Raw genomic sequence first — 23,716 nt, forward strand, 5'->3', positions numbered from 1 at the left:
ATCTTCTCCCACCGGGGGTCCCCTAGTCCCACGTTGCGATGCCGCCAGCACGTTATGCCAAATAATAAAAGCTGGAAGGGCACCGTCTATTTATGGTTTCCATTGCTGGAAACCATTCCCATATGTAGGCCACCTGAAAAAGAAAAGAAAAATATATTAATAAAGGGTGAAAGTAATATAAATATATAAATTAAACACAAAAATAAAATTATGCCGACGGCTGCATGTGGAACTTTGACAGAAAATAAATGTATGAGTCAAAACAGCTGATTACGGTAGGGAGTCATAGGTTGAAAAATGACTTGGGCATACGACCTATAAAAATGTAGGGCGTATAGCGTAAAGGCTTACGTCGCGGGATACGTTGGGAGAAATTTAAGATTTTAAATTTTCAACGGATGTGAAAGGGGTTGTTGTCCGAAAAAAATCTAAAAACAGAAAGTACTTTTGCTAATATTTTCCAACCAAGAAAATAAATAAAGGCAAATGCTTATTAATACAAGCAATAAAACTATGAGAAAGACGACCATCTTTACATGAGTGAAAGGAATAGTGATTGCTGATGCTGACTAAGCATTTGGCGCTTGGTTTTGATCATTTATAAAGTTGCAATTGGAACATAAAGACGTGTTGGTTATAGGCAAACACCTTTGCTCATATGTACTGTGAATAAAACTTAAAACAGTGGTGTGGGAGTTTATATTACTTGTTACTGTGAAGATTAAGGATAATAACAGAGGTGAGAATGGGTTTATAAAGAAAAAATGATGGGCTTGGGGTCGAAAGTGTTAAAGCAAGTGATTTAACAATTTATTCGTATGTTCCATCCAAACAGGTTACCGTGGGAATAGAAATCATAACCTTCAAATACGATTGTACAAGAAAGCCATACACATACATTGTTCCTTAGAATTGGTGGAAGTGAAATTGAACTTTATCAACAATACTGAAGGATTCCAGGTAACCTCTGTCATCTTCTGTCCAGAGCAAAGACGACCAGAGGATTTTTTTTTATTACTTATATCCTATATTAGGACGTCAATTGGACACAAAAGAAAGATACGTTTTTTTTATTACACGAATCAACAAATCCATTGCTGACTGAATACATTTGATTACATTTACCAATACATTTTTTTGGATCAAAAACATTGTGAGAAATAACCCATTATTTACGCCTTTGCGACGAGAAAATTTAGTATTAGTTTAGTTAAGTTAACGTTAGAGTTTAATTGTGTTTAATGTGCTTGTGAACTGAGATCATATTAGAGTAAAGTATAAGAATTATTGCGCAGTAGCTGTTGGTGTTGAACCTCTTTAGGATAGGAAAGTTGCTAGCGTTTGAGACAATATTGTAGTGAGACTTCAGGGAGCTCCTTTAGGTCAAGACCAGGTCAACGTTTCCGCAGGCAAAATATTATCTTAAGGGAATAACCTGACAGTGTTTTAATGGTGCAGATTTAAAAGGAAATTTGAAAAAAAGGCATAATATGATTTCAGGGATGTTTTAGTATTGTTTTATTGCGTTTTATTTTAATTTAGTTTTACAAAAAAAAAAAGGAGAATTACATTTATATTATTAGTGTGGTACTAAATTAATATTCTAAAAATAATTGTGATTTTGTTTGAGCATTTGAAGGTAGTCACTATATACCGGAAAACCGGATTCGATTTGGCCAAAAAAGTGAGCCTGTAAAGAGAAATAAATAAAAATACTAAAAAAATTATTTTAAGGACGAATTTATAAGATTAGGTTTAAGTTTTAATAATAAAGATATGAAATTTAAATGAAAGATACAGTTTTAAGAATAATGTTCTGGTAAAAGAAACAAATGGGGCATGAAGGCAATATGAAAGGGTAAGTGTAATAGTGTGGACGGTCTAATGGGAGTCACTTTAACAATAATCCAAAGGACTCAAGTGACCTTGGTTGGGATGGGCGATTGGTGGTCCACCTCCACCCTACTTCTGTGTGTTTCCTCGTTTTAGTGTTGTTCAGTTTTGTTAGTATCGTAATTGTGACTGCCGTGGGTTGCCAGATGGGATGGACCTACACCCAGGAGAAGAAGCCGATTGAGCTAGCTGGTCCCAAATCTGGTCAACGCCTAAAGCGGCACGTAACAATATGGCGCCCAAGACGAAAGTTTGAGATGATTTAGAACAATGTGTATTCCAGCTACACACATTACAATAGCCCACTAGATTCAAAAGACAATAGACCAGTATCAAGGTGAAAGGATTTCTGGAGAGGAATTGTTGGGAACTCTATATCCTGTTCACTCTTATCGTGGACGAAAGTAGTATAGAGGTTTACAACAACTCCAACCCCGATGTCTAGAAACCAGGATTCCAATAGCATATTGTGCAAAGTATAGCCTAGTCGTCCGTAAAATACTAGTTAGGACATTAGTAGTATATTAGTGCAATATTTTTGTTTTAGGTTTAGATTTTTTTTGTGTAGTATAGGGATTTGTGCAATAAATTAATGAAACGATAGCCGCTCCAGATAGTTTTCTAGAGGACTGGTGTATCGATATTAATTTATTGAACTTTGGCGTCTTTTAAATAGATTGCCATAGGCAAACCTTCTGCTATGTGCAATAGAATGTTTTTTATTGACTAGAAACACACACTAAGGAGTAGCTTTCTTATGAAAGAGTCATATTTTAATAATGTATTAAGAAACCGCACACACTGCCCTTCAACAATTGCCAGCCCCCATTAATAACTATTGCAAAGAAAAACAAAAGACTTAAGCGAGAAACTTGATTTGGTAAATATTAGGTTATGAGGATAAAAATTTTGGAACTTTTCAGTGAAAAAGGTAATGTTAGGAAAAACTAGGTCGCAAACTAGGAAAAGACAATTAGAAGGAAATAATATTGAGACTGAATGTGTGGAACATACGTTACCAAAATTAAAGAAAATGAATAATAATGAAGTGAATATGGCCACTGTTAATGCAAATTTAAATGATGCAATAACAGAGTATGGAGAAGGGGATGTAAATATTGCTTTTAGACAGGCATGTGCTTCGCAGTCCACATCAAGTAGTGAGACAAGCTCAAGGTGTAGCTCTGAAGCCCCTGAGACCCCAAATACAGATGTTTTATTATCCCAAAAGGCATTACAAGAGGAAATGATTAAAATTAGGAACGATATGTCTGTTTTAATGAGAACAATGGGTCAATTGACAAAAAGTTTTGAGGCCTTATCAAAAAGTAATACGCCCACTTTGGACAACAACCAACCACGAAATATACCAAACTTAAATCAGGGAAATAACTTACCAAATGGGAATAATAACCTTGGAGCTGGTGCAGGTCAACTGCCGGTGCCCAACAAAGATAGTGAAAAGGGTTACCCTGTTCGTCAAAATCGTGACCTAAATGGGGAACAACAAATAAGGATTAGGGTTGATAAATTTGGCATTGAATTTGATGGTATTACCTCCCATATGAGTGTTGATGACTTCATATTTCGTTTGGAACGTCTTCAGGCTCAATATGACGTTCCATGGTCTGAAATTTTGAGGGATTTTCGTCTTTTAGTAAGTGGTCAGGCGCATGAGTGGTATTGGCTCTATACAAAGACACATTATGTGCGTGATTGGCCTGAACTTCGGCATGCTTTGGAGAGTCAATACAAAATCCATCGTTCCAACTTTGAGTTGATGCGTGATTTGATGGATAGGAGGCAACAGAGTAATGAATCCATTGATGCATTTTTCTTGATTATGGGTCAACTTCGGTCCAAGTTGTTGCAACCTATATCAGATTACGAGATGATTAAGATTATGAAACGAAATATAAAGGAAAGCATTGGAAGAATAATTTACCCGATGGCGGTTTCATCCGTGGAACAATTGAGAATGGAGTGCATCGAGGCAGAAAGGAACTTTCCGAGGCGTGATGCACGAACATTTGCCCAACCACCGCAACGAGTTAATCGTAATGTGAACGAGGTTTACGTTCACGATCTGGCAAGTGATGAAGATGAGGTGTGGAATGATCAAACTATAGATGTTGATGCGATCGATTCAGGACGTGTACAACAGAGACAATTTATGTGCTGGAACTGCCAAGAATCGGGACATGGTTTCATGGAGTGTCCTTCGATGCAAAGATCCTTGTTCTGCTACAAGTGTGGAAAACAAGGTGTCACAAAAGTTCGGTGTCCAAATTGCAACCCGGAAAACGTGAAGAGGGGCTTGGGAACTGCAGGAAACCAACGCCGAACCGAGAATCCTGCGAAGGAGAAACCATAAAAATATTATCACCCAAATCTGAAAAGAAAAATATAAATGTTAAATCAAGAGTAATGAATGCGAATGATGAAAATTGGAATCCAAATGCAAGGCATTGTTTTCCGGTTGAAATAAGGCAACAAAACTATGAAGAAACTAGGAAACGTATTTTTGATAGTTCTCCTAAAGTCAATGTTTCTAATAGAATTATAAAGGTCCGTAAAAAGTTTGCTGAGAGAAAGAAAAATAGACAATTAATAATAGAAACCATTCACAGAGCGTCAATGGGTACAAAAGATCCTAGAGTTTTCCTAGAAGTCAGTATAGAGGGTAGAAAACTTAATGGTCTTTTGGATTCAGGAGCATCAGTCAGTATCCTAGGTAGAAACTGTAGAGAATTTATAGAGGAGTTAGGCTTAAGTATTCATCCAATGGTGACCAATGTGAAAACTGCTAGTGGTCAGCATCATAGAATACTAGGCAAAGTAAAACTATCCATAGAGTACAAGGGTGAACAGCATGAACTGTTGTTGTATCTTTGTCCTGATTTGGAACAATTTCTCTACTTAGGAATAGACTTTTGGAGAATTTTTCAATTGGCTCCAGATGTAATTGGTATTGAGGAATTAAATATGGAACAAATTCAGAAAGATATGGTAGAAGAGAATATGGAATATAAGTTAAAACCACATAACCTTACACCTGAGCAGAAATCACAATTGGATATGGTGATAAAAAGTTTTGATAGTTTCGAAGAAAAGGGTCTAGGCCAAACCTCATTAGAAAAACATTCAATTAAATTGGTAGAGGGCGCTGTCCCAGTTAAAGATAGATATTACCCCATTTCTCCGGCAATTCAAGACATAGTTTATAAGGAAATTGATATGATGTTAGAATTAAACGTGATAGAATTAAGTGATAGCCCATGGAGTAATAGAACTACGGTAGTTAGGAAACCTGGAAAGAATAGATTTTGTTTAGATGCTAGGAAATTAAATAAGTTAACTATTAAAGATGCGTATCCATTACAAAATATTGATGGCATTCTGAGTCGAATTGATGAGACGCACTTTATAAGCAGTGTCGATCTTAAATACGCCTTTTGGCAGATCGAACTGGATGAGGAGAGCAAACAATACACAGCATTTACAGTGGCCGGGCGACCTCTATATCAGTTTAGAGTAATGCCATTCGGCCTCTGTAATGCCGCTCAACGCCTGTGTCGTCTTATGGACAAGGTGATTCCTCAGAAGCTGAAAGACAATGTTTTTATTTATTTGGATGATTTGTTGGTGATTTCTAGTAGTTTCGAGGAGCATCTACGATTATTGAAAGAGGTGGCGGATTGTTTGAGAAAAGCCAACCTAACTATCGGGCTGAAAAAGTCACAATTTTGTTTTCAAGAACTTCGATATCTTGGATTTATAATTGGAGGAGGCACTTTGAAAACGGATCCCGAAAAAGTTCAAGCTATAAAGCAAATTAAAATGCCTAAGAGTACGAGAGAAGTGCGCAGCTTTCTTGGTACTGCCGGTTGGTATCGGCGATTTATAAAAGATTTTGCCACCATTGCAGCTCCACTAACAAATACACTCAAAAAGACCAAAAAGTTTGAAGTTACACCAGAAGCAATTGAATCATTTGAAAATTTGAAGAAAGCTTTAACTAAAGCTCCAGTACTTAGGCATGCAGATTTCTCAAAAAGATTTTATATTCAATGTGACGCCTCCGATTATGGAGTAGGAGCAGTCCTCTATCAACTAAATGACCGAAAAGAGGAACATCCAATTGCGTTCTATTCGCAGAAGCTAAATTCCTGCCAACGAAAATACAGTGTAACTGAAAAAGAATGCTTAGCTGCGGTATTAGCTGTCAAAAAGTTCAGGCCATACGTCGAAATGATGCCTTTTACAGTCATTACTGATCATGCCAGCTTGAAATGGCTTATGTCATTGAAAGATCTAAGCGGTAGGTTAGCTAGATGGTCTCTGCAACTACAGGCATTTGATTTTGAAATTGAACATAGGAAGGGGTCAGATAACGTAGTTGCAGATATGTTATCACGGTTACAAGTGGAAGAATTGTCCAAGTTCGATTTACTAGATTTTGAAACAACTGAATTTGAAAGTGATGAATATTTGGAACTCGTTAAAACAATCGAAGAAAAGTCTGATCTGTTACCAGATTTGAAAGTAGAAGACGGTATGGTGTTTAAGAAATGTAGAGTTGATTTAGAATTGGAAGATGAATACATGTGGAAGTTATGGATTCCATCTAATATAACCTCTACCATTATTGAAAACGCTCACACGATAAATACTTCTGCTCATGGTGGCATCAGAAAAACATTGGACAGAGTTAAACGATTTTTCTACTGGCCTAATATGGCATATCAAGTCAGGGAGTATGTTAGATCTTGCCAAATATGTAAAGAAACCAAGCCGGCAAATCAGAATCTCATGCCTGAAATCGGTCAAGAGGTCAAAACTGATAGGCCTTTCCAAAAATTGTATCTCGACTTCTTAGGGAAATATCCACGATCAAAGAAGGGGAACTGTTACATATTTATCGTAGTAGACCATTTTACAAAGTTTACTTTTCTTAAGGCCATGAGAGATGCTACTACCAATAACATCACAAAATTCCTGGTAAACGAAATATTTCATAAATTCGGAGTTCCCGAAGTTATCCATACGGATAATGGAGCACAATTTGTAGCTAAAGGGTTTAAGGAAATGATAGAGACTTATAAAATTACTCATATGCGTACCGCCGTTTACTCCCCTCAATCTAACGCCTCTGAGAGGGTTAATCAGTCGGTTTTAGCAGCTATTAGAGCCTATCTTAAAGACGACCATAGAGATTGGGACCTCTATCTGTCGGAAATCGAATGTGCCTTACGCACATCGGTACATTCTGCCACTGGAGTATCTCCCTTTTTCGCCCTCTTTGGGTATCATATGTTCTCCAGTGGTAGTGACTACAAATTGGCTCGAAAATTGTCCTCAATGTGCGATCACGAGTTAAAGGATGTGGGTAGAGACGATAGACTAGCACTAATCCGAGAGAAAATTAAATCCAATTTGCACTCTGCTTACCAAAAAAGTGCACAGAGATACAATAAAAGAGCTAGAGTTGTCCGATATGTTCCCGGTCAAGAAGTGTATCGGAGAAACACAGTTTTAAGTGATTTTGAAAAGAATCGAAATGCCAAATTTTGCAAAAAGTTTGTCAAATGTCGAGTCACTAAACCTATTGGGAACAATATGTATGAATTAGAGACGCTACAAGGCAAAACCATAGGAGTATATCATGCCAAGGATATCAAGGTTTAGTTTTAAGAAAAAGGTACATTTATAGTTCCATCGGTCTGTGATATTTAAGTGCAATATTAGGGTTAAGAACACTTAGCCTAATATTCCTGTTTTCACGTTTCTGATAGAATTAAGTACCTGTCTTAATTATACACCTAGTGTCCTTGTCCTGGAATTATACATGCTTTTTTTGTTCCATTTATACACCTAGTGACGTCCTTATGATTTATACACTTAATTGTTTTAATTATACACCAAGTGTCCTGTCCCAAATTTATACACAATTATACACCTAGTGTCCTGTCTGTTATTTATACACATACGTGTCCGAATTATACACCTAGTGTTCTCGTCGTTTAATTATATATTTTTGCATTTATACACCTAGTTGTCCGTCTCAATTTATACACCTCTATGTCCAAATTATACACTAGTTTTCTTGTCCCTTAATTATACATTTTTGCTCAATTTATACACCTAGTGCGTCGTCTCAATTTATACACATATACGTCCAATTATACACCTAGCATCTACGTCCGTAATTCTACACTGTCTGTCGTAATTATACACCCATTTATTTTTAAACCCTCACAAAGTCTAATTTCATACATTCATGTAACTGATTTTTACTCACTGCGCCCACAGAGTATGGAATAAAATCCCTTTACCGTTTCCCAGACCAGTAGAAAGTCATCTCCTCTATGGTTGCACCTAAAATGACAGAATAATACCACCAAGTAAATGCTTATATACCTACAGCTATTTATAATACTTCCCTAAAATCCTACCGATATGCCCGGCTGTGTGTTCTCAGGGTGTGGGAGTTCCCCACGTTGGGCTTACATCCATCAAAAACCCCGCACACCGCCCCTGTCATCATAAACTCGCCAGGTTCGGAGTTTTGTTGCGGGCGCCCCAAACCCGCGATTCGGCCCTGACGCAAAAAAAATTTTGCGTGGAGCTTCGCTAGGGGGTAGCTTTTTTCCACGGTGGAAGCTACAAAAACCACCTTCCATCATCAAATTTTTTTTTAAAATATATCATAGGGGACCGGGTGTGTTGTTTTGGAGGGTTATATCTTCTCCCACCGGGGGTCCCCTAGTCCCACGTTGCGATGCCGCCAGCACGTTATGCCAAATAATAAAAGCTGGAAGGGCACCGTCTATTTATGGTTTCCATTGCTGGAAACCATTCCCATATGTAGGCCACCTGAAAAAGAAAAGAAAAATATATTAATAAAGGGTGAAAGTAATATAAATATATAAATTAAACACAAAAATAAAATTATGCCGACGGCTGCATGTGGAACTTTGACAGAAAATAAATGTATGAGTCAAAACAGCTGATTACGGTAGGGAGTCATAGGTTGAAAAATGACTTGGGCATACGACCTATAAAAATGTAGGGCGTATAGCGTAAAGGCTTACGTCGCGGGATACGTTGGGAGAAATTTAAGATTTTAAATTTTCAACGGATGTGAAAGGGGTTGTTGTCCGAAAAAAATCTAAAAACAGAAAGTACTTTTGCTAATATTTTCCAACCAAGAAAATAAATAAAGGCAAATGCTTATTAATACAAGCAATAAAACTATGAGAAAGACGACCATCTTTACATGAGTGAAAGGAATAGTGATTGCTGATGCTGACTAAGCATTTGGCGCTTGGTTTTGATCATTTATAAAGTTGCAATTGGAACATAAAGACGTGTTGGTTATAGGCAAACACCTTTGCTCATATGTACTGTGAATAAAACTTAAAACAGTGGTGTGGGAGTTTATATTACTTGTTACTGTGAAGATTAAGGATAATAACAGAGGTGAGAATGGGTTTATAAAGAAAAAATGATGGGCTTGGGGTCGAAAGTGTTAAAGCAAGTGATTTAACAATTTATTCGTATGTTCCATCCAAACAGGTTACCGTGGGAATAGAAATCATAACCTTCAAATACGATTGTACAAGAAAGCCATACACATACATTGTTCCTTAGAATTGGTGGAAGTGAAATTGAACTTTATCAACAATACTGAAGGATTCCAGGTAACCTCTGTCATCTTCTGTCCAGAGCAAAGACGACCAGAGGATTTTTTTTTATTACTTATATCCTATATTAGGACGTCAATTGGACACAAAAGAAAGATACGTTTTTTTTATTACACGAATCAACAAATCCATTGCTGACTGAATACATTTGATTACATTTACCAATACATTTTTTTGGATCAAAAACATTGTGAGAAATAACCCATTATTTACGCCTTTGCGACGAGAAAATTTAGTATTAGTTTAGTTAAGTTAACGTTAGAGTTTAATTGTGTTTAATGTGCTTGTGAACTGAGATCATATTAGAGTAAAGTATAAGAATTATTGCGCAGTAGCTGTTGGTGTTGAACCTCTTTAGGATAGGAAAGTTGCTAGCGTTTGAGACAATATTGTAGTGAGACTTCAGGGAGCTCCTTTAGGTCAAGACCAGGTCAACGTTTCCGCAGGCAAAATATTATCTTAAGGGAATAACCTGACAGTGTTTTAATGGTGCAGATTTAAAAGGAAATTTGAAAAAAAGGCATAATATGATTTCAGGGATGTTTTAGTATTGTTTTATTGCGTTTTATTTTAATTTAGTTTTACAAAAAAAAAAAGGAGAATTACATTTATATTATTAGTGTGGTACTAAATTAATATTCTAAAAATAATTGTGATTTTGTTTGAGCATTTGAAGGTAGTCACTATATACCGGAAAACCGGATTCGATTTGGCCAAAAAAGTGAGCCTGTAAAGAGAAATAAATAAAAATACTAAAAAAATTATTTTAAGGACGAATTTATAAGATTAGGTTTAAGTTTTAATAATAAAGATATGAAATTTAAATGAAAGATACAGTTTTAAGAATAATGTTCTGGTAAAAGAAACAAATGGGGCATGAAGGCAATATGAAAGGGTAAGTGTAATAGTGTGGACGGTCTAATGGGAGTCACTTTAACAATAATCCAAAGGACTCAAGTGACCTTGGTTGGGATGGGCGATTGGTGGTCCACCTCCACCCTACTTCTGTGTGTTTCCTCGTTTTAGTGTTGTTCAGTTTTGTTAGTATCGTAATTGTGACTGCCGTGGGTTGCCAGATGGGATGGACCTACACCCAGGAGAAGAAGCCGATTGAGCTAGCTGGTCCCAAATCTGGTCAACGCCTAAAGCGGCACGTAACAATATGGCGCCCAAGACGAAAGTTTGAGATGATTTAGAACAATGTGTATTCCAGCTACACACATTACAATAGCCCACTAGATTCAAAAGACAATAGACCAGTATCAAGGTGAAAGGATTTCTGGAGAGGAATTGTTGGGAACTCTATATCCTGTTCACTCTTATCGTGGACGAAAGTAGTATAGAGGTTTACAACAACTCCAACCCCGATGTCTAGAAACCAGGATTCCAATAGCATATTGTGCAAAGTATAGCCTAGTCGTCCGTAAAATACTAGTTAGGACATTAGTAGTATATTAGTGCAATATTTTTGTTTTAGGTTTAGATTTTTTTTGTGTAGTATAGGGATTTGTGCAATAAATTAATGAAACGATAGCCGCTCCAGATAGTTTTCTAGAGGACTGGTGTATCGATATTAATTTATTGAACTTTGGCGTCTTTTAAATAGATTGCCATAGGCAAACCTTCTGCTATGTGCAATAGAATGTTTTTTATTGACTAGAAACACACACTAAGGAGTAGCTTTCTTATGAAAGAGTCATATTTTAATAATGTATTAAGAAACCGCACACACTGCCCTTCAACAATTGCCAGCCCCCATTAATAACTATTGCAAAGAAAAACAAAAGACTTAAGCGAGAAACTTGATTTGGTAAATATTAGGTTATGAGGATAAAAATTTTGGAACTTTTCAGTGAAAAAGGTAATGTTAGGAAAAACTAGGTCGCAAACTAGGAAAAGACAATTAGAAGGAAATAATATTGAGACTGAATGTGTGGAACATACGTTACCAAAATTAAAGAAAATGAATAATAATGAAGTGAATATGGCCACTGTTAATGCAAATTTAAATGATGCAATAACAGAGTATGGAGAAGGGGATGTAAATATTGCTTTTAGACAGGCATGTGCTTCGCAGTCCACATCAAGTAGTGAGACAAGCTCAAGGTGTAGCTCTGAAGCCCCTGAGACCCCAAATACAGATGTTTTATTATCCCAAAAGGCATTACAAGAGGAAATGATTAAAATTAGGAACGATATGTCTGTTTTAATGAGAACAATGGGTCAATTGACAAAAAGTTTTGAGGCCTTATCAAAAAGTAATACGCCCACTTTGGACAACAACCAACCACGAAATATACCAAACTTAAATCAGGGAAATAACTTACCAAATGGGAATAATAACCTTGGAGCTGGTGCAGGTCAACTGCCGGTGCCCAACAAAGATAGTGAAAAGGGTTACCCTGTTCGTCAAAATCGTGACCTAAATGGGGAACAACAAATAAGGATTAGGGTTGATAAATTTGGCATTGAATTTGATGGTATTACCTCCCATATGAGTGTTGATGACTTCATATTTCGTTTGGAACGTCTTCAGGCTCAATATGACGTTCCATGGTCTGAAATTTTGAGGGATTTTCGTCTTTTAGTAAGTGGTCAGGCGCATGAGTGGTATTGGCTCTATACAAAGACACATTATGTGCGTGATTGGCCTGAACTTCGGCATGCTTTGGAGAGTCAATACAAAATCCATCGTTCCAACTTTGAGTTGATGCGTGATTTGATGGATAGGAGGCAACAGAGTAATGAATCCATTGATGCATTTTTCTTGATTATGGGTCAACTTCGGTCCAAGTTGTTGCAACCTATATCAGATTACGAGATGATTAAGATTATGAAACGAAATATAAAGGAAAGCATTGGAAGAATAATTTACCCGATGGCGGTTTCATCCGTGGAACAATTGAGAATGGAGTGCATCGAGGCAGAAAGGAACTTTCCGAGGCGTGATGCACGAACATTTGCCCAACCACCGCAACGAGTTAATCGTAATGTGAACGAGGTTTACGTTCACGATCTGGCAAGTGATGAAGATGAGGTGTGGAATGATCAAACTATAGATGTTGATGCGATCGATTCAGGACGTGTACAACAGAGACAATTTATGTGCTGGAACTGCCAAGAATCGGGACATGGTTTCATGGAGTGTCCTTCGATGCAAAGATCCTTGTTCTGCTACAAGTGTGGAAAACAAGGTGTCACAAAAGTTCGGTGTCCAAATTGCAACCCGGAAAACGTGAAGAGGGGCTTGGGAACTGCAGGAAACCAACGCCGAACCGAGAATCCTGCGAAGGAGAAACCATAAAAATATTATCACCCAAATCTGAAAAGAAAAATATAAATGTTAAATCAAGAGTAATGAATGCGAATGATGAAAATTGGAATCCAAATGCAAGGCATTGTTTTCCGGTTGAAATAAGGCAACAAAACTATGAAGAAACTAGGAAACGTATTTTTGATAGTTCTCCTAAAGTCAATGTTTCTAATAGAATTATAAAGGTCCGTAAAAAGTTTGCTGAGAGAAAGAAAAATAGACAATTAATAATAGAAACCATTCACAGAGCGTCAATGGGTACAAAAGATCCTAGAGTTTTCCTAGAAGTCAGTATAGAGGGTAGAAAACTTAATGGTCTTTTGGATTCAGGAGCATCAGTCAGTATCCTAGGTAGAAACTGTAGAGAATTTATAGAGGAGTTAGGCTTAAGTATTCATCCAATGGTGACCAATGTGAAAACTGCTAGTGGTCAGCATCATAGAATACTAGGCAAAGTAAAACTATCCATAGAGTACAAGGGTGAACAGCATGAACTGTTGTTGTATCTTTGTCCTGATTTGGAACAATTTCTCTACTTAGGAATAGACTTTTGGAGAATTTTTCAATTGGCTCCAGATGTAATTGGTATTGAGGAATTAAATATGGAACAAATTCAGAAAGATATGGTAGAAGAGAATATGGAATATAAGTTAAAACCACATAACCTTACACCTGAGCAGAAATCACAATTGGATATGGTGATAAAAAGTTTTGATAGTTTCGAAGAAAAGGGTCTAGGCCAAACCTCATTAGAAAAACATTCAATTAAATTGGTAGAGGGCGCTGTCCCAGTTAAAGATAGATATTACCCCATTTCTCCGGCAATTCAAGACATAGTTTATAAGGAAATTGATATGATGTTAGAATTAAACGTGATAGAATTAAGTGATAGCCCATGGAGTAATAGAACTACGGTAGTTAGGAAACCTGGAAAGAATAGATTTTGTTTAGATGCTAGGAAATTAAATAAGTTAACTATTAAAGATGCGTATCCATTACAAAATATTGATGGCATTCTGAGTCGAATTGATGAGACGCACTTTATAAGCAGTGTCGATCTTAAATACGCCTTTTGGCAGATCGAACTGGATGAGGAGAGCAAACAATACACAGCATTTACAGTGGCCGGGCGACCTCTATATCAGTTTAGAGTAATGCCATTCGGCCTCTGTAATGCCGCTCAACGCCTGTGTCGTCTTATGGACAAGGTGATTCCTCAGAAGCTGAAAGACAATGTTTTTATTTATTTGGATGATTTGTTGGTGATTTCTAGTAGTTTCGAGGAGCATCTACGATTATTGAAAGAGGTGGCGGATTGTTTGAGAAAAGCCAACCTAACTATCGGGCTGAAAAAGTCACAATTTTGTTTTCAAGAACTTCGATATCTTGGATTTATAATTGGAGGAGGCACTTTGAAAACGGATCCCGAAAAAGTTCAAGCTATAAAGCAAATTAAAATGCCTAAGAGTACGAGAGAAGTGCGCAGCTTTCTTGGTACTGCCGGTTGGTATCGGCGATTTATAAAAGATTTTGCCACCATTGCAGCTCCACTAACAAATACACTCAAAAAGACCAAAAAGTTTGAAGTTACACCAGAAGCAATTGAATCATTTGAAAATTTGAAGAAAGCTTTAACTAAAGCTCCAGTACTTAGGCATGCAGATTTCTCAAAAAGATTTTATATTCAATGTGACGCCTCCGATTATGGAGTAGGAGCAGTCCTCTATCAACTAAATGACCGAAAAGAGGAACATCCAATTGCGTTCTATTCGCAGAAGCTAAATTCCTGCCAACGAAAATACAGTGTAACTGAAAAAGAATGCTTAGCTGCGGTATTAGCTGTCAAAAAGTTCAGGCCATACGTCGAAATGATGCCTTTTACAGTCATTACTGATCATGCCAGCTTGAAATGGCTTATGTCATTGAAAGATCTAAGCGGTAGGTTAGCTAGATGGTCTCTGCAACTACAGGCATTTGATTTTGAAATTGAACATAGGAAGGGGTCAGATAACGTAGTTGCAGATATGTTATCACGGTTACAAGTGGAAGAATTGTCCAAGTTCGATTTACTAGATTTTGAAACAACTGAATTTGAAAGTGATGAATATTTGGAACTCGTTAAAACAATCGAAGAAAAGTCTGATCTGTTACCAGATTTGAAAGTAGAAGACGGTATGGTGTTTAAGAAATGTAGAGTTGATTTAGAATTGGAAGATGAATACATGTGGAAGTTATGGATTCCATCTAATATAACCTCTACCATTATTGAAAACGCTCACACGATAAATACTTCTGCTCATGGTGGCATCAGAAAAACATTGGACAGAGTTAAACGATTTTTCTACTGGCCTAATATGGCATATCAAGTCAGGGAGTATGTTAGATCTTGCCAAATATGTAAAGAAACCAAGCCGGCAAATCAGAATCTCATGCCTGAAATCGGTCAAGAGGTCAAAACTGATAGGCCTTTCCAAAAATTGTATCTCGACTTCTTAGGGAAATATCCACGATCAAAGAAGGGGAACTGTTACATATTTATCGTAGTAGACCATTTTACAAAGTTTACTTTTCTTAAGGCCATGAGAGATGCTACTACCAATAACATCACAAAATTCCTGGTAAACGAAATATTTCATAAATTCGGAGTTCCCGAAGTTATCCATACGGATAATGGAGCACAATTTGTAGCTAAAGGGTTTAAGGAAATGATAGAGACTTATAAAATTACTCATATGCGTACCGCCGTTTACTCCCCTCAATCTAACGCCTCTGAGAGGGTTAATCAGTCGGTTTTAGCAGCTATTAGAGCCTATCTTAAAGACGACCATAGAGATTGGGACCTCTATCTGTCGGAAATCGAATGTGCCTTACGCACATCGGTACATTCTGCCACTGGAGTATCTCCCTTTTTCGCCCTCTTTGGGTATCATATGTTCTCCAGTGGTAGTGACTACAAATTGGCTCGAAAATTGTCCTCAATGTGCGATCACGAGTTAAAGGATGTGGGTAGAGACGATAGACTAGCACTAATCCGAGAGAAAATTAAATCCAATTTGCACTCTGCTTACCAAAAAAGTGCACAGAGATACAATAAAAGAGCTAGAGTTGTCCGATATGTTCCCGGTCAAGAAGTGTATCGGAGAAACACAGTTTTAAGTGATTTTGAAAAGAATCGAAATGCCAAATTTTGCAAAAAGTTTGTCAAATGTCGAGTCACTAAACCTATTGGGAACAATATGTATGAATTAGAGACGCTACAAGGCAAAACCATAGGAGTATATCATGCCAAGGATATCAAGGTTTAGTTTTAAGAAAAAGGTACATTTATAGTTCCATCGGTCTGTGATATTTAAGTGCAATATTAGGGTTAAGAACACTTAGCCTAATATTCCTGTTTTCACGTTTCTGATAGAATTAAGTACCTGTCTTAATTATACACCTAGTGTCCTTGTCCTGGAATTATACATGCTTTTTTTGTTCCATTTATACACCTAGTGACGTCCTTATGATTTATACACTTAATTGTTTTAATTATACACCAAGTGTCCTGTCCCAAATTTATACACAATTATACACCTAGTGTCCTGTCTGTTATTTATACACATACGTGTCCGAATTATACACCTAGTGTTCTCGTCGTTTAATTATATATTTTTGCATTTATACACCTAGTTGTCCGTCTCAATTTATACACCTCTATGTCCAAATTATACACTAGTTTTCTTGTCCCTTAATTATACATTTTTGCTCAATTTATACACCTAGTGCGTCGTCTCAATTTATACACATATACGTCCAATTATACACCTAGCATCTACGTCCGTAATTCTACACTGTCTGTCGTAATTATACACCCATTTATTTTTAAACCCTCACAAAGTCTAATTTCATACATTCATGTAACTGATTTTTACTCACTGCGCCCACAGAGTATGGAATAAAATCCCTTTACCGTTTCCCAGACCAGTAGAAAGTCATCTCCTCTATGGTTGCACCTAAAATGACAGAATAATACCACCAAGTAAATGCTTATATACCTACAGCTATTTATAATACTTCCCTAAAATCCTACCGATATGCCCGGCTGTGTGTTCTCAGGGTGTGGGAGTTCCCCACGTTGGGCTTACATCCATCAAAAACCCCGCACACCGCCCCTGTCATCATAAACTCGCCAGGTTCGGAGTTTTGTTGCGGGCGCCCCAAACCCGCGATTCGGCCCTGACGCAAAAAAAATTTTGCGTGGAGCTTCGCTAGGGGGTAGCTTTTTTCCACGGTGGAAGCTACAAAAACCACCTTCCATCATCAAATTTTTTTTTAAAATATATCATAGGGGACCGGGTGTGTTGTTTTGGAGGGTTATATCTTCTCCCACCGGGGGTCCCCTAGTCCCACGTTGCGATGCCGCCAGCACGTTATGCCAAATAATAAAAGCTGGAAGGGCACCGTCTATTTATGGTTTCCATTGCTGGAAACCATTCCCATATGTAGGCCACCTGAAAAAGAAAAGAAAAATATATTAATAAAGGGTGAAAGTAATATAAATATATAAATTAAACACAAAAATAAAATTATGCCGACGGCTGCATGTGGAACTTTGACAGAAAATAAATGTATGAGTCAAAACAGCTGATTACGGTAGGGAGTCATAGGTTGAAAAATGACTTGGGCATACGACCTATAAAAATGTAGGGCGTATAGCGTAAAGGCTTACGTCGCGGGATACGTTGGGAGAAATTTAAGATTTTAAATTTTCAACGGATGTGAAAGGGGTTGTTGTCCGAAAAAAATCTAAAAACAGAAAGTACTTTTGCTAATATTTTCCAACCAAGAAAATAAATAAAGGCAAATGCTTATTAATACAAGCAATAAAACTATGAGAAAGACGACCATCTTTACATGAGTGAAAGGAATAGTGATTGCTGATGCTGACTAAGCATTTGGCGCTTGGTTTTGATCATTTATAAAGTTGCAATTGGAACATAAAGACGTGTTGGTTATAGGCAAACACCTTTGCTCATATGTACTGTGAATAAAACTTAAAACAGTGGTGTGGGAGTTTATATTACTTGTTACTGTGAAGATTAAGGATAATAACAGAGGTGAGAATGGGTTTATAAAGAAAAAATGATGGGCTTGGGGTCGAAAGTGTTAAAGCAAGTGATTTAACAATTTATTCGTATGTTCCATCCAAACAGGTTACCGTGGGAATAGAAATCATAACCTTCAAATACGATTGTACAAGAAAGCCATACACATACATTGTTCCTTAGAATTGGTGGAAGTGAAATTGAACTTTATCAACAATACTGAAGGATTCCAGGTAACCTCTGTCATCTTCTGTCCAGAGCAAAGACGACCAGAGGATTTTTTTTTATTACTTATATCCTATATTAGGACGTCAATTGGACACAAAAGAAAGATACGTTTTTTTTATTACACGAATCAACAAATCCATTGCTGACTGAATACATTTGATTACATTTACCAATACATTTTTTTGGATCAAAAACATTGTGAGAAATAACCCATTATTTACGCCTTTGCGACGAGAAAATTTAGTATTAGTTTAGTTAAGTTAACGTTAGAGTTTAATTGTGTTTAATGTGCTTGTGAACTGAGATCATATTAGAGTAAAGTATAAGAATTATTGCGCAGTAGCTGTTGGTGTTGAACCTCTTTAGGATAGGAAAGTTGCTAGCGTTTGAGACAATATTGTAGTGAGACTTCAGGGAGCTCCTTTAGGTCAAGACCAGGTCAACGTTTCCGCAGGCAAAATATTATCTTAAGGGAATAACCTGACAGTGTTTTAATGGTGCAGATTTAAAAGGAAATTTGAAAAAAAGGCATAATATGATTTCAGGGATGTTTTAGTATTGTTTTATTGCGTTTTATTTTAATTTAGTTTTACAAAAAAAAAAAGGAGAATTACATTTATATTATTAGTGTGGTACTAAATTAATATTCTAAAAATAATTGTGATTTTGTTTGAGCATTTGAAGGTAGTCACTATATACCGGAAAACCGGATTCGATTTGGCCAAAAAAGTGAGCCTGTAAAGAGAAATAAATAAAAATACTAAAAAAATTATTTTAAGGACGAATTTATAAGATTAGGTTTAAGTTTTAATAATAAAGATATGAAATTTAAATGAAAGATACAGTTTTAAGAATAATGTTCTGGTAAAAGAAACAAATGGGGCATGAAGGCAATATGAAAGGGTAAGTGTAATAGTGTGGACGGTCTAATGGGAGTCACTTTAACAATAATCCAAAGGACTCAAGTGACCTTGGTTGGGATGGGCGATTGGTGGTCCACCTCCACCCTACTTCTGTGTGTTTCCTCGTTTTAGTGTTGTTCAGTTTTGTTAGTATCGTAATTGTGACTGCCGTGGGTTGCCAGATGGGATGGACCTACACCCAGGAGAAGAAGCCGATTGAGCTAGCTGGTCCCAAATCTGGTCAACGCCTAAAGCGGCACGTAACAATATGGCGCCCAAGACGAAAGTTTGAGATGATTTAGAACAATGTGTATTCCAGCTACACACATTACAATAGCCCACTAGATTCAAAAGACAATAGACCAGTATCAAGGTGAAAGGATTTCTGGAGAGGAATTGTTGGGAACTCTATATCCTGTTCACTCTTATCGTGGACGAAAGTAGTATAGAGGTTTACAACAACTCCAACCCCGATGTCTAGAAACCAGGATTCCAATAGCATATTGTGCAAAGTATAGCCTAGTCGTCCGTAAAATACTAGTTAGGACATTAGTAGTATATTAGTGCAATATTTTTGTTTTAGGTTTAGATTTTTTTTGTGTAGTATAGGGATTTGTGCAATAAATTAATGAAACGATAGCCGCTCCAGATAGTTTTCTAGAGGACTGGTGTATCGATATTAATTTATTGAACATTTTCACATGTATGACTTCAGCTGGTCTGTATATTAGTATACCCAAAGTGAAAACATACATGTGAAAAAGCATATGGTGTGATGTAGCCATTAGTAAATGTACAGTTGGTGGCGCGATTTTCTCATTATCGATCGAATCGAATATCGTAATTAAGCCCCAGTTTAAAAACTCGTCTGGGATCGATTTAAAAATGTTATCAATATGTTGTATATGTGGCCCTACGTACGACGATACAAAATTTTTCTGTAGACACACCTTTGTTACTTGTTAAAAATCTTTCACGAAAACTTATCATTCTTCCGGAAAACTAAGAGGTCTATTATGGATAGCAACCCAACTCCAGTTGCGTTGCCGATAGCAAATTAAATGATAAAAATCCAATTTCTACAATGAAATTTATAGTTTTTACAATTAAATTAGTAGCTGAAGGTTCAAAACACTGATATGTAATGAATTTTACAAACATTTCTATCGTTTCACTTATTTTAATTGTATGATTTTCTCATCTGGCAACGCAACTACAGTTGAGCTGCTATCCATGATCGACCCCTAATACTATACATTATTTATAAATGATATCCCATTTTGTAAATATAAGAGGCAAAATTCGCGAGTTTGGCGTTTTACGTTTCTTACCATTCATAATACACGAATACGTCCTTAAGAACTCTAAACTGATACAGGCATCTTTTTGTTAAATACATATCTATATTATGTCACTAATAATATGCTTGTTCAAACAAATAAGCAAGATATTAGAAACCAAAACAGAACTATGATTAAGGACACAAGTTTTAAATATTTATGAAATAAAAAATCAAAATATAATCCATACAGGCTGTAAAATTACTAAGTGTAACTTTAGAAACATATTTATACATAGCAACATACTATATAGTCGTTTACTCCCACCACACTGGACTACTATTACGTCAGTCTAGTGCATGAGCACCATCGCCACGACCACGTTCACCATCAGCACTATGACCAGCATCATCGTCATCATCATCTTCATCGATTCCTTGCAACAAACGTGATATGACATCACCAAACATTCCACCAAATCGACTCTCGGATACCGGTGGATTAGCACCGAAATGTTGTACTCCTATTTTAATCAAGTATTTTTCGAAAGCGGGATCACGTTCTAGTTCGACTTTGTACAATGTACATAGGGCCCTAAAGGCTTCCAAATTCTTAGTGTCCATTAATCTAAATAGGAAATGGATAAAATTCAATAGTGGTTGCTTGAACGGAGCCTCTTTGCGGTTTATTTTTGGATGATAGCGTGTATATGTGGCGAATGAGTCCTCGGCTGTTTTGCGATCATTTAAACTGATCTGTTGGAGAACGGCTTGTACAATAAACAAGTCAACCTCACTGTTATAGCCTTTAGTTTCGTTGATTTTTATTAAAATGCGGCCACATAGATTACCGTCGCGACAAAGCATGTAGTAACGTCGAGCCAATTCTGTGTTGCCCTCAGACCAAAAAATATGTGCTAGAATTTTATACAAGGCCGGATCACCCGGATAATTGCCCGATACTTCAGCACTCCATTTAATAGACCGATTCTGAAAAAAAAAGAATTTCCGACATTTATTACAATTGCAACACTATCATTCATTGTCTCATTTGACTTACTATTAAGGTTTCGCGTTCCACACAGCCAGCATTAAGACATGTAATTATATTACCAATCCTTTCCACCCACAAGTCTGCATCTTTTTTACTATTTCCCCGCTTTTCCAATGTATCAAGAAGTAACAGACCCAGATCAGCTCCACTTGTTTCTTGTTGTTTGGAAATTAATTTCAATGCTCCATTGTAGAGCAACTCCAAACATTCATCGAATTTTCGTTGTGCAGTATAACGGAAGTATAATGTTCGGTACATTTGATGTGCTTCATAGTAATTTCCCGCTTCTATGGAGCTATCTAGTTTGGCCAGGACGCGACTCACACCTCTTTGGCCTCTTTCTGTAGGTGCCGCATTAGTAGTTGCTTCCGATGCCGTCATCATGTCGATATAAGTTGTAAATATTCCCGGTATTGGTGAAATCTACACCTATTCCACAAAAATTCGTAAATAATATGGGATTTGTGAAAAAATCTTGAACTTTCTAAACAAAATTAACTCGCAATATGTGATTTTTCATCGACTAAATAAAACTGCTTCTTTCTCAAACAGGTACGGTGAAATGATAACACACATCGAAGAAGGATTATGAAATGATTTAAATGAAAGCGATAAACGAAATGCGTCAGATTTTTCCTCGTTTTGAAGCTGAAATAAAAACTCTTGGTTTTCTGTTTTGCGTTTAAATCATGGTAGAACAAGAAAAGGTAGCAGCAATACCCAGCTGACTGAACTGGGTTGTAGTGTTAGTGTCAAATTTCATATGACATTTTATACATTCATTTCTATTTCGATGTACATTAGGGACATATATTTTTTGAGAAAAGAAAATATATCATTCGGAAAAAACCATTTCCCAGAAAGACTTCTTCATATCAATAGCTTCGTTCCCGTACTTTTTAATAGTAAAACTCGTAAAAGAGAGAAATAGAGAAAAATTGTTGTCGCAAAAAAGTTTTTTCAAAAAGTTCGGGAACGGAAAAATGGAAAATACGTCAAAAAAACTGGAACAAATGTCAAAGTCGGCGTATCAGCCAATCAGACGCCGGCAACCATGTTACTATTTTTTTACTCGCCCAAATTTGTCGTGTAAAAAGTTTTTAAAGAGAGCGTTATTCCGCGCCATTTTTGTTTAAAGAGAAGTGAACATTTTACAACTTTTTTGTGTACGGGAACGCTTTTTCGAGTAAAATGTGTAAAAGTCGTAAAAATTGTAAAAACTTTTTAGTTCTGGAACACAGCTAATGATATGTAACCTCCTCCAAGTTCGAACGATAAGCCGCGCAGTAAATCACCGCTTGTAGAGGCGATACAACGTTTGTTAATATGTGAGGTATTTTGTTAAAATTTAAAAAAATAAAGCCCTAATAAACATGTGCTTCTTTGATTTCTAAAACAAAACATTGAAACAGCTTCTCCTTTTTCTATGAATTTCCAGCGACCCCAAACTTTTCTGCAAGAATTCTACTTTCTGCGAGAATTTATGCATTTAGTGGAATGATGTGGAACCATATAAATTGAAAATGTAACGAATTTTCATTCATGTTTTCCAAAATATTGAACCAAATGTGAAAAATTATTAGTTTTTTAAATTCCAATAATTTATAGACATTTCCTTGTTTTGTTTACAAATACAACTGGCAGTAACGTTACAAACAAAAACAAATTCCTTTGTGGTTGTTGTTCGAGTTGTATTTGTTGTAGTATTAACTTTACCTTGTATTTGTTCTACCATGCGTTTAAATTATAAAGGTGCAAACACAATGAAATATGCCGCTTACTACACGCTCAATTTCATCTAAAAGAATAAAGGGGAGATACTATCTAATTAAAACGCGACCCTCCATTTCTTTATTCTTTTACAGAAATTGAGGCTTTGGTAAGCATGAATTTCTCATTCTGTTCTCACCTTTAGTGCGTTTGCATTTATCCGTATTTAATAAGACCCGCTGGGCTTCACATGTCAATTCCATAGCCCAAACGTCGGTTTAAAGGTGTGAGCAGAATGAAATACGCCGCTTTTTTCACGCTAATACTATGTTTACATTTACGAAATCCACTCGATTTCAAATGTCAATTCCATTGCTCAAACGTCAAATGAAATCCAATCGATTTCAGATGAGTTTTCATTTGACGTATACGCAAAGGAATTGACAGATGAAATCGAGTGGATTTCGTAAATGTAAACCAAGCATAAGTTTCATGTAAAAGATTAAAGGCCAAGTACTACCTAATTCAAATGCTGTCTAATTCA

At 36.6% G+C, this 23,716-nt stretch overlaps 1 protein-coding gene across 1 annotated transcript; it reads right to left on the reverse strand.

Annotated features, from left to right (window-relative positions):
- Window positions 1-20,512: 20,512 nt before the first annotated feature.
- Window positions 20,513-22,032, reverse strand: LOC141388722 (Golgi to ER traffic protein 4 homolog). Its single transcript, XM_073958912.1, has 2 exons — window positions 21,469-22,032; window positions 20,513-21,398 (listed from the first exon to the last, which is right to left on the reverse strand). Exons 1-2 carry the CDS (start codon window positions 21,844-21,846, stop codon window positions 20,757-20,759), a joined length of 1,020 nt encoding a protein of 339 aa, XP_073815013.1. The 5' UTR covers window positions 21,847-22,032; the 3' UTR covers window positions 20,513-20,756.
- Window positions 22,033-23,716: the final 1,684 nt, after the last annotated feature.

Source organism: Musca autumnalis, unplaced genomic scaffold (assembly GCF_047663935.1).
Source record: "Musca autumnalis isolate F117 unplaced genomic scaffold, ASM4766393v1 scaffold_1, whole genome shotgun sequence".
In the NCBI taxonomy this organism is placed as follows: Eukaryota; Metazoa; Arthropoda; class Insecta; order Diptera; family Muscidae; genus Musca; species Musca autumnalis.